At 44.2% G+C, this 12,367-nt stretch overlaps 1 protein-coding gene across 7 annotated transcripts in view; it reads right to left on the bottom strand.

The window, feature by feature from the left end:
- The window catches only part of LOC148137451 (uncharacterized), a 77,952-nt gene that overhangs the window by 28,833 nt on the left and 36,752 nt on the right, over positions 1-12,367 (bottom strand). For 4 of the 7 annotated variants that reach the window (XM_087982287.1, XM_087982289.1, XM_087982286.1 and 1 more), the window contains 4 exons: positions 12,202-12,338; positions 10,182-10,238; positions 3,878-3,988; positions 3,419-3,515 (listed from right to left, as the gene is read on the bottom strand). In XM_087982287.1, coding sequence (XP_087838413.1) covers positions 3,419-3,515; positions 3,878-3,988; positions 10,182-10,238; positions 12,202-12,247 — 311 coding nt within the window. In that variant the 5' untranslated portion in view covers positions 12,248-12,338. The remainder of the gene's footprint in view (positions 1-3,418; positions 3,516-3,877; positions 3,989-10,181; positions 10,239-12,201; positions 12,339-12,367) is intronic. The other 3 variants (XM_087982285.1, XM_087982290.1, XM_087982291.1) reach the window with 2 other exon arrangements.

Below are 12,367 nucleotides of genomic sequence, written 5' to 3'. Positions count from 1 at the left end.
ACCCATTTTACAAAGGTTTCGCCCAAGCCAAACATGCTCTTGAGTATAAAAAAGGTACGGCCACTCAACTCAGTCAAATGCCTTCTCTGCATCTAGAGAAATCACCAAACTCTGTATTGACTGTTGTTGACACGCTTGGGTTACATTAAGCAGCCTCCTAACATTATTGGAGGATCTGTGGCCCTTTTATGAAGCCCGTCTGGTCCTCTTTAACAATAGAAGGTGATACAGTTTCCAGCCTTAACGCGAGAGTCTTAGAGAGGATTTTAAATCAACATTTAAGAGTGAAATGGGCCTGTGAGAAGCATAGTCCTTTGGGACCTTCCCTTTTTTAAGAATAAGCAAAATATTGGCCTCTCTTAGAGATGGCGGGAGACGATCATGAGTGTACGAGTCATTGAATATATAGAGCATCGGGCCTGACAATATGCTTATAAATTCCTCATAGAATTCACTTGGAAGACCATCAGGACCAGGCACCTTTCTACTCTGAAGCTGCTTCACAGCCTCCTGCACTTCTTGCTCTGATAAGGGGGCATTGAGAAAAGACTTTTATTTGCGGTTCACACACATGGGAGCTCCAGATCTTTGTAAAAGGACTCCAGCTTGGCCCGCCAACTCCTCACAACCCTCAGATTGGTATAATTCAAAGTAAAATGTCTGGAATGCCTTATTAACCTTTTTGAAGTCACATGTTAGGTTCCCAGCCCCTTCTGGGAACCTAAAAGTGAGAAACTTTTATTTTGTTTCCTAAATTTGGCCTTTGAAAATAGAGAAATGTCATTAACATACTTTTTTGCAGGGGGACACTCCCTTCTTTTTGAATTTACTTTGGAATGTTTAAGATCAAGAACCAACTGCAAGAGAAACTGTAATTTCTAGTTAGGAAGTGAGGACTGCAGATGCTGGAAATCAGAGTCTAGATTAGAGTGGTGCTGGAAAAGCACAGCAGGTCGGGCAGCATCCGAGGAGCATGAAAATCGATGTTTGGGGCAAAAGCCCTTCATCAGGAATGAAGGCAGGGAGCCTCCAGGGTGGAGAGATAAATGGCATGGGGAGAAGGTAGCAAAGAGTACAATAGGTGACTGGGGGTGGGGATGAAGGTGATAGGTCAGAGGGGAGGGTGGAGTGGATAGGTGGGAAGGAAGATTGGCAGGTCGGACAGGTCATGAGGATGGTGCTGAGCTGGAAGGTTGGAACTGTGGTGAGGTGGGGCGAGGGGAAATGAGGAAACGAGGAAACTGGTGAAGTCCACATTGATGCCCTGGGATTGAAGTGTTCCGAGGTGGAAGATGAGGCGTTCTTCCTCCAGGTTTTGGGTGGTGAGGGAGTGGAGGTGGAGGAGGCCTAGGACCTGCATGTCCTCGGCAGAGTGGGAGGGGGAGTTGAAATGTTGGGCCACGGAATGGTGGGATTGATTGGTACGGGTGTCCCGGAAGTTAGCTCCACAGTCCAATGTGATGAAACAGAGACAAGTTACTGATATATTGCTGATATGTTTATGTATGAATAATGTACTGTCATTGAAGAAAAATGGTTTCTTCCTCAGTTCACTGAAGAATGAAAACTGATGGGCTGTAAATAGGAAGGCATTCTGATGGCCTGCTTTTTGCTGTGATCTGAGAATGCATCTTGCAAATTGGAGCACTATCAGCCTGCAATGTTTCATTAATGAGATTGGACAGTGCAGTTTTACATGGAGCTGAGGTTAGGGCTTCTATCCATGGACTGTATCAGAGATTGAACCTGAATGGGATAGCAATGTCAACCCAAATTAAGAACTTGCAGATTATATCATTCAAAAGTGTCCCTCAGTCTTTGTGGCTCATGAATTTGACATGAATTCTTTAAATAACTGTGGCACCTGCCATGTGGAAGGTTTGGATACTCTGCGTAAATTGACACTTGGCCAAATACGTAATTCTAATAGGTTGAACATTTAACTACCTCTTCTTTAGGTTGCATGGGCACAGGGATTCATATCTACCTCAGAATACTGTAGTGGAAAGGGCAAGATAAGACAAAGATTCAAACCTAACCTATAATCTTCAGCTAAACCACAAAAGTAAATCTTGAATGATTTGTAAATGTCAACAGGACCTTGCGGTTTGGTAACTGCCAGGTAATGCACTGCTAACTCTTTGTGAGCTATTAGAGGTAATTAAAACACAGTCACTATAATAGTAACTTCTGGTTGCATTGGGATATTATAGGGTGCAAGGAAGTCTTGACGTTTTGCTGCATTACCATTGAGAAGTAGCAGAATGTTCAGAACCTGCTTTTCCAAGTTTAGCATTTTCAGTACATTGAGTCAGTTGAATACAATGCCTCTAGACTTGAAACGTTAGCTTGTTCTCTCTCTCCACAGATACTATCTGACCTGCTGTAATTTCCAACATTCCTTGTTTCAAATACAATGCAGATTGATTTATATGCAGCAAAATGCGAGTGGGTTAAAGGAACTTCTAACTCAGAGCCTTGTTTTGAATAGATGATTAAAACTGTTATTGCTGCAATGTTTGACACACTTTGCTGATGACTGGACTCCTCAGATGCACAAAGGTAAACACTGGTTGGGAAATATCTGATTAGACAGCAGGACATTGTCAGAACAAGACATTCAGCAGTGTCACGCAGAATTGGACTGAGCCATTGCTAACTAACGACATAAATAAGCAGAGTTAGAAGTTGTTATCTAAACATGAGGCCATTGTTTACTAGTAAGCTACTGACAAGCCTTTCTAAAGACTCATAAAGATTTTTAATAGTTTAACAATTTCTGTTAGTGATGGCTGTGCAAACCTGTCTCGGCACGAAAGCTTTTATATAAACCTTTTTCAGATTCCAGCAGTGTGCAAAGCTGTCTGTATGACACAAAGATTTGGTACTAGGAGAAAGTGAGGACTTCAGATGGTGGAGAAGGGTGTGTGCCCGAAGCACTGATTCTCCTGCTTCTCCAATGCTGCCTGACCTGCAGACTGTCTGCTTCGCACCTTCACCTTTGCTGCCAGATTATGGACTGTACATTGACCCCTGAAAGGGAAATTTTAACCTACTGTGCCCTCCCCCCCACCCCGACTCTCCTTCAGCCCTCTTCTTGCCTTGCAGGATCTGGGCAAGAGACAGATACAAAGAAACAAAGGGAGTCATCCAATGAAGAAGAGTCATACCAGATTCAGAACGCTAACTGTTTCTCTCTGTGCAGATGCTGTTAGACCTGCTGAATTTCTACAGCATTGTGTGTTGGTTTCAAATGTCCCATTCCAACCTGACCAAAACATTGATCAAGGGCAGCCACTGGGATTCTTTATTCAAAATGCAGATCATTGACAACACAGGGGCCTGACTACAACTCTGAGGGCTGACTGGGTAAACAGCGATTGACGTTCTCTTGAATGGAGAGTCTGAAAAAGCCCACCTGGGTAAAGTTTCTCGAAATGGAGCAGGACAGGCCGACATCTCCCAGGTTTCTAAGACATCCCTTCTTGTTTTCTGTTTGTGTGTTCCTGACACCACTGAGATATCCAGTGGGAAAATAAATAGAGTGGGAGTTAGGACGTATTAAAATGTGGTTTCAGCAAGAAGCTAGGGTTCATTACATGCCTGATCATAGGCCAGTTTGGAGATTCTGACTGTGAAGCATGCATCAGAGAAAGAGAAGTTTATTCAACTTTCATTAGTGAAGCTTTGAGAATGCAAGCTGAGAGGAAATAATGAGATTGAAGCAACATAAGGTGAAAGAGTGCATTTGCCCAAATTGTTACCTCTTACTTAAAGCTGACGTGTTTGTGCCTGAGGAGAATTAGTCATACTTCACTCATGCTAATATTAGAAGATAAGGCACCTAGGAATAGTGCGCCTTGTCACTGTATCTTACCTGTTAACTCATTTTCATAAATGTGCTTTTTGATCATGTAAATCTTAATTAGGACAAATGAGACAACGAGAAATATTCCTATTCCAGCACCCAGTAAGGCATACTTCATTTCTAAAAAAGAGAAGACAGAATATAGCCAATAATTATTGGTGTAACAGAGGAGAGCAAGGCTGTTCTCTTCATGCAACAATAATGTATCCTGATAGATTCACATTAGGTAGGACAACACTGCATTTATATAGCACCTCCAACAACTTCAGAATCTCCCAAAGTGCTTCACATCAACAAAGTATTTTCGAGATATAATCACATTTGGGAATGTTGGAAACCAAATTGTGCACAGCAAGCTCCCACAAACAGTAATGTGTGACCGTTCTGGTACATTAATAGCTGTGTTTGTTATGGCAATGATGTGTTTCAGGTGACATTCATAGAATCATAGAATCCCTACAGTCCAGAAGGAGGCCATTCAGCCCACCGAGTCCACACAAACCTCCTGAAGAGCATCCCAGCAAGAACCAGCACCTCCCACCCCACATCTACCATGGCTCATCCGCCTAATCCACACATCCCTGGATACTACAGGCAATGTCCCATGGACAATCCGCCTATTCTGCACATCTTTGGACTGTGGAAGGAAACCGGAGCACCTGGAGGAAACCCACACAGACACAGGGAGAACTTGCAAACTCCACACAGACAGTCACCCAAGGCTGGAACCAAACTTGGGTCCCTGGCAATGGGAGGCGGCAGTGCTAACTACTGTGCTGCCTGCCTTTGGTCTGCAGTTTAGTTGTCTGACTCAATGTGTGAGAGAGCACCACGTCAAAAATATGTTTCCACAATGTTAAAGCTACAAAATAGCAGTAAGATGTTTTATGAAGTGTCAAAACTCTGAGTCTTAAGGTTGTGGCTCCAAATTCCATTGCAGAAACTTGAACAAATATTGACATTCCACAGCAGGGAGTGCTGCATAGTTGGAGGTGCCATCTTTCAGGTGAAATTTAAAACTCAGGTGCTATATGTACTCGAAAGGAGGCATAAAAATTCCGATGGCACTGTTTGAACAGCAAAGGAATTCTCTCCAGTCACCCAGTCAATATTTCTCCCTCAATTTCACTGACACAGATTTTTGAGTTGTTGTTTGTGGGACACTACATCAATTGGCAGACAAATTCCTGACTTTGTAGCAATTAATACATTTCCTAAGAACTTTGATCGACAGTAAAGCACTTTTTGATCAAATTGAGTTTATAAAAGGAGTGATATAAAACCGAGTCTTTCTCCTTTAAACAATTGCAGCGTCCCAACTGTAACAGGGTGAAACATTGGATAATATTAACCCCTATTGGGAGCAGGCTGGGAGGAAATGGGCACTGGAGAGCATGGAAGGAGGTGGGAAATATTAGAGTGGTGAGCCTTTCACTTTCCTGACTTCCTCCCCCAAAATTGAGTTGAAGGTGGGAAGGGTTGAGTTCAGTCTTCATGCCGGGAATCAAATTGAAGATTGAAAATCAATGTAAGTGTAATGATTGGAATGAGGTCAGCCAGGTGGATGAGTTCCCTGACTGGGGCTGTTAAGCTGTTCCAATCACTGAATCCTGGCTGACAGATATAAACAGGAGTGTCACTGTGTCTCACACCTGCACACACACACCATGGGTGCTGGGGATAAAATAAGCACTACCGCACTTAGGTGGTAGTGTGGGGGTAAAATTATATAAAAAAAAAGAGGAGTGTCAGGGGTTTTGTGCATGCTGGGAGCTGGCTCTGAGCCAACTAGGTCAATGTTATGTACTATGCATGTGCAAATAAAGGATGACTTTGTGGAGTTAATTCAGTGGTAATGAGAGGAAAACATGCCCCTGAAGAAATTTGCTTGCAATAGTTGTCTTTGAGTTGGGATGAGCATTTTTGGAATCATGCCATTGTTTGGAAAGCTTGACTCATTCAATCCCACTGTCAAAGACTGGGCCCAGTATGTGTAAAGAATGTGTTAGCTATTCCAGGAAAATGACCTTCGGGCAGATGAAAAGCAATGAGTAATTCTCCTGACAGCTTGTGGATCCGCAGCTATTTCGGTTATTAGGAGCCTAATATTTTCTGAGGCTTCAGATACTAAGCCCTTTCAAGAGTTAACAGATTTAGTTAAGGAATATTAGGAACCCAAACCATCTCTAATTCTGAGATGCTATCAGTTTTAGTCAACAGTTTGAGAACCAGGGGAATCTGTCTGAGTTTTTGATGAGGTTAAGACAACTGGCAGAAGCATGTAGTTTTGGTTTAACCCCAAGTGAGATGCTGACAGACCTTTCGGTATGTGGGATTAATGATGTAATCATGCAAAAGTGCCTACTAGCTGAAGCCTAACTGAACTTCAAACAGGCACTACAATTGGTTTTGTCATTGGAAAATGCGGCAAGTGGAACATATGAGTTATAAGATATATCAATGGAAATGAATACCTGCACCAGTCCATCTGAGCTTGGGGAACACCACTTGAGTGAAGGCTTAGCCTCACTCAGGACACATCCTGAATAGAGGGACTCTAGGTCACAGCAAAATCTCAAAACAAAGCTAAGCCTCGGGCAGACAGTTAAAGTTTTCTTCAGGATACAGGCCAGCAAGCCATTGTAGTTGCTGCAGGTATGCGGACACAAGATGGCAAAAGACTCACACTTGGCCTGAACTGAGTAAAAGAACTCATAGGCCATATCCAGGAGAGTGCACACTCTGGAAAGTCCATCTACTGCTGGTTTGGAACAGTTATGTTGCTTAGCAACAGCCAAATCAGAACCAATCAAAATTAACATCTGGTTAAATGGTCACCCGGTTCTAACGGAGGACGGCATGTTATTATGGGGAGCAAGAGCGATTGTCCCAAGTATAGGTCACTGCCAGATATCGGCTGAACTCCTCCAGGATTAACCAGGGGTTTCCAAAATGAACATGTTAGCAGGATGTGGCCAGGATTGGACGCCAACATAGCTGCATTGGTGGGGCAGTGCCCTTAGTGCAAGCAAAGACAAAAATTACCACCAGCAGCTCCCCCACATTAGTGGGAATAGCCGGGTAAACTGGGTAAACACGTTGACTATGCAGGACCTTTCATGGGGCTCTATGTTCCTGGTCATTGTGGATGCCCATTCAAAGTGGTCAGGCATGCATAAAGTATGCTTGGCCAGCTCAGTAATGATTGAGAAGATGCGAGCATCGTTCGCTATACCCAGACTCACAGAGGTGATGGTCACAGACAGCAGGCCATCATTTTCCAGCAGGGAATTTGAATATTTCCTGAAGTCAAATTGCATTCGGTGAGTAAGGACAGCTCTGTACTATCCATTGTCCAATGGTCTGGCGGAAAGAGCAGTCCAAAATTTGAAGTCTTAAAGAAACAGCCAACAGTTTCAATTGATACTGTCCTGGTTCCTACTTGATTATAGGACCACTACGGGGACAGCTCCAATAGAGGTGCTAATTGGGAGAAGACTCCACATCAGGTTAAACCTGATTGTCCAGGACCTTTGAGGGGGTCGATGATGAAACAGGAAGGCAGATGCCGGACACAAGATTCCTTGAGGAGAGAGAGACAGGTTACTTCAAGGGATGACATTAGGTGCTGAAACCATGGGACTGGCCTGCATGGGTAGGAGACATGGTCGACGTGAAGTCAGGATGTACAAGGTTCGGGTGGGTGAAGCGATCCTGTACAAGCGTGTGAACCACATGAAAGCTGCAAACTCACAAACAGGGCAGGAGCAGAACATAGCCGGCCCCTCAGAACATCCAGCAAGGCTGTCAGAAACTATGGGATCTCCCCCTCCACCTTGCATCGAAGTAACCACTGAGGACGAGACAGAAAAAGCAGATGTCGCAACCACAATGCCGTTACCGCCTGAAGAAGAGGGGTTTGGCTGAGATGCTCCAGGTGCAAGAGGCAGGCTACGGTCCAGTACATGTCGCCAGTATCCAAGGCGCAGTCTGAGGAACCAGACCTGGTACAAAAATGCCCCAGGCGAAGCTACAGAAAAAAGAATGGGGCTACTTCCCTGGACTTAGAGGGGGAGGGACATAGTCATCAGAATGAGGGCAGCCAGCTATACCTCATCGAATATGAGTGCCCTGATTTGAACGGATCAACAACCCCAATCAGGGAGCCCTGGCTGACAGATATAAACAGGCGTTCTGTTCACTCTAGGAGTTGGCTCTGTGCTAGCTGGGTCAGTGTCAGATACTGTTCACGTGGCTTAGTGGTTAGCACTGCTGCGTCACAGCACCAGGGACCTGGCTGTGTGGAGTTTGCACATTCTCCCTGTGCCTGCAGGAGTTTCCTCCCACAATCCAAAGATACACAGATTAGGGTGGATTGGTCATGTTGATTGCCCATAGTGTTCAGGGATGTGTAAATTAGGTGCATTAGTCAGGGGGACATGTAGAGTAATAGGGTAGGGGAATGGGTCTGGCTGGGTTACTTTTTGGAGAGTTGGTGTACACTTGTTGGGCCAAAGGACCTGTTTCCGCCCTGTAGGGAGTCTATGATTCCAAAATAAAAAGTAATTTAGTGATGGGATACCAGCCTCTGGAATTATTTCAGTAAGGACCACTTAAAGGACCCAACCCACTGTTGCTGGTACTTTACCTGCTGCCGGGGGGAGGGGTAAGGGGCCTATGCGTGGGACCAGCTGCCTTCAGCGTAGTAGAGGGGTTCCTTCCTACATAATCTCCCTGCGCCTGATGCAGGGACCTACTAGTGGCATGGGTTGCGCCTGTAGGAAGTCACTCCCTGCCCTTTATGCCAATGGTTCCCTCTCACCCTCACCATGGCCTACCCTGTCCCTTTGCAATGTTCCAAGGGCTTCAGCTGTTCTCCTCAGGCCGACTGCATTACCGGCAGTGGCCACCGCTCCTAATGGCATTTCCAGTATTGAAACCTGACTTGGCAGCAGGTCACTGAGGTGGGACATCTGCTCAACAACAACCACCAGGCCGGCTGATTGGAATGGAGCCTCATTGGTCCTTGAGAACAAGGGCAGAATTGCCATCTTCCGCTGCTCACAGCCCGAAGTGATAACTTTAAGAACTACCTTTTTACTTTTTTTTATTCATGCATTCACTGTGAGTGTCACTGGGTCACCCAGCATTTATTCCCCAGTCAAAAGTCAACCATCTTGTTGTGGATCTGGAGCCAAATGGAGGTCAGAATTGCTAAGGACAACTGATTTTGTTCCCTGAAGGACATTAGTGAACCAGATGGTTTTTTACAAAGATTGACAGTGGTCATGATCAGACTTTTTTCTTCAATTACAGATTTTTATTGAATTAATTTCCCCAAATTACTCAGCCAGGATTACCAGTCCAATAACATTACCACTACACGACCAGCTTGCCTATATGTGTTGTGTGTCACGGATTAGATAGAAATACTTCAAAGGGAAATGGGCACCAAATGCAGCAACTTCACAGCCAGCTGATCAGTGCCTGGGAAAGGAAGAGATGCCAAAGTTTGGATTATACCTCTTCACTGGAATGAGACATTCAAGTTGTAGGGCAGTGTCTTTGACAGGGCAGAGAGAGACCCATGAACAGTAGATCTAGTCCAAGAGGCATAAAGCCTAACTTCCCCCATGAATTATGTTCTATATTCTGGATTAGGGTTACAGAGAAGGGTGGGGTGAGGGGGGGTAAGTGCGGGGGGGGGGGGGGGGGGGTAAGTGCGGGGAGGGGGAGGAGGAGGAGGAGGGAGGGGTGCGATGCACTTTGGGAAAGGGGTGGCACAGTTGCTCAGTGGTTAGCACTGCTGCCTCACAGCACCAGGGACCTGGGTTCAAATCCACCCTCGGGCAACTGTCTGTATGGAGTTTGCACATTCCTTTTCTTGTCTGCAAGGGTTCGTCAGGGTGCTTTGGTTTCCTCCCACAGTCCAAAGGTTAGCTGGATTGGCTATGCTAAATTGTCCTTGGTGTCCAGGGATATATAGATAAGGTATATTAGCCATTGGAAATGCAGGGGGTGGGTCTGGGTGGGATGCACTTTGGAGAGTCGGTGTGAACTCAATGGGCCAAATGGCCTGCTTCCACATTGCAGGGGTTCTAGGTTTTGGAGTAAATCTAATCATGACAAATATCGTTGAGAGATCAGATACGCTAGCAGCTTTTATAGAAAAGCACAGATAGTCATGCACGTTTTACATGTCTGTTGAATGTTGTCACACAATAGAATCACACTGAACCCAGTCATTGGGCTTATCAGCATCAGGCATGAAATAATGTATTTCTGGAAGTTAAATAGAACAATAATTATATACCTATTTCATCTTCATTCTTAGCTGCTCCATTTGCAGATGATCTTGTCGTGAAGTAGTCTGCAAACATAAAATGAATTTGAAAACATTTCTAAAAATACTCGACAGAGCAAAGCTACAACTCATCCGCTCAGTATATAATTATACAGCTTTCCCTTAGCAATGATAACAGCAGATTCCTGTCATATGATAGCAATCTGAGATCGGACATCTGCCAAGCATGCTGCCACTATTGTGTACATCCTCTGATGTAAATGGATTGAAATTTTGGTGATCCGAGTGCATGACGCAATCCACTCTGATCTCATGAACGTGACTCACGTACAAGTTACTTGACATCCAAGTGAAAATTGGAAATATCTGCCTCAGTTTGCCTGTAATCTTGGAGGTTTGGAAAGGGTTGCAAAAAGAGAGAGGACAAGGTCACAGGGGGTTCTGAAAACAAGGATAATAATTTAAAAAGTTAAGACTTGCAGACTGGGAACCAACATAGTTTGTAAATAGAAACCCTACAGTGTGAAAGCAGACAATTCGTCCCATTGACTCCACACTGACCCTCTGAACAGCATCCCACCCAGACCCCCTACCCTATCCCTGCATTCTTGATGGCTATATCCATCTAGCCTGCACATTCCTGGACAATGGGCAATTTAGCATGACCACTCCACGTAACCTGCGCATCTTTGGACCTTGGGAATAAACCAGAGCACCCGGAGAAAACCTATACAGCCACAGGGAGAATGTGCAATTTCCATGCAGACAGTCACCCAAGGGTGGGATTGAACCTGGGACCCAGGCGCTGTGAGGTAGCAGTACCCAATGAGTGATAAACCATCCTTCACAACTGATAACTTGCAAATAGCTTTTAAACTTATATAGAGAAAATCACAGGTTTTAAAGTATATTCAGAAAATTGAGATGTAAGAGGCTGTCATGTTTTGCAGTCAATGGTGTATATCTCAATGGTACCATTTTGCCACTTTAAGGATTAATGCTGTTAAGGCAATAGCACTAAAGAAGCATCTTTGTGGTTTTAATCTTTCTTACCCTAACCTTTCAAAAAGCATAACTGAGTTTATTCTGACAAATATATGGTGAAACTAATTGACAATTATTTACTTGTTCAACATTAAATAATTGTGCTCTTTGGCTTATGCTCTGACTCTTGACCTGATAGGTTGTATTCTGTCCTGCCTTATAAAGAGAAGATGATTCTGAGGTGGCATTGAAATAAGCTTGGATATGAAAGCATGTGCTTTCAAGTCTCACTACTTGTCCATAGACAGCTAGCCTGCAAAGGCACAGTCTGTCTCATAGCAAGAGCAAAGTCCATTGGCTGGAGAAGTCAGTCATCCCCCCTGCGTAGAAATAATCTTCCATTATGTATCATCCATGCCTAAACAATGCTGAATGACTGCTTCAATTATAAATAATTTACAGTTTCCGGGAGGAACTCTTCCATTCATAGTGTGAAAGAAACCAAAGATGCATTGACACTGTATGTTCGCTCATTTTCACGTTGTACTGACACAGCCCTGTAAGTACAGAGTATGGAACTCAGAGAGAGGTGGAGTTCAAGCCCCTGATCTTTCAGCTTTCATTTTGGCATGTTGCGTTTAATCTAGTTTGCAAACTCAAAGAGATTGTTAGACCATAGAGTCATACAGCACGGAAACACACCCGTCAGTCCAACCAGTCCATACTGACCATAATCCCAAATAAACTAGTCCCATCTACCGGCTGTCAGCCCATATCCTTCCAAACATTCCTTATTCATGTCCTTATTCAAATGTCTTTTAAACATTGTAACTATACCCACATCCATCACTTCCTCTGGAAGTTCATTCCACACATGAACCACCCTCGGCGTTAAAAAAAATTGCTCCTTATGTCTTTTTAAATTTTTCTCTTCTTATCTTTAAAGTATGCCCTAGTCTTCAAATCCCCCCCATGTTAAGGAAAGGACAGCTGCCATTCACCTTATCTATAACCCTGATGATTTTGTAAACCTCCATAAAGTCACCTCTCAACATTCCAGACTCCGGTGAAAGAAGTCCCAACCTATCCATTCTCTCCTGATAACTTCAGCCTGGGCAACATCCTAGCAAAGCTCAAACAAAAACAGAAATTTCTGGAAAAGTTCAGCTGGTCTGGCAGCATCTGTGGAGAGAAATCAGAGTTAACGTTTC

The sequence above is a fragment of the Chiloscyllium plagiosum genome, unplaced genomic scaffold, assembly GCF_037043375.1.
Source record: "Chiloscyllium plagiosum isolate Xiang-an unplaced genomic scaffold, Cpla_swu_hap1 HiC_scaffold_43, whole genome shotgun sequence".
Classification (NCBI taxonomy): domain Eukaryota; kingdom Metazoa; phylum Chordata; class Chondrichthyes; order Orectolobiformes; family Hemiscylliidae; genus Chiloscyllium; species Chiloscyllium plagiosum.
This window is presented reverse-complemented; position numbering and strand designations above follow the sequence as displayed.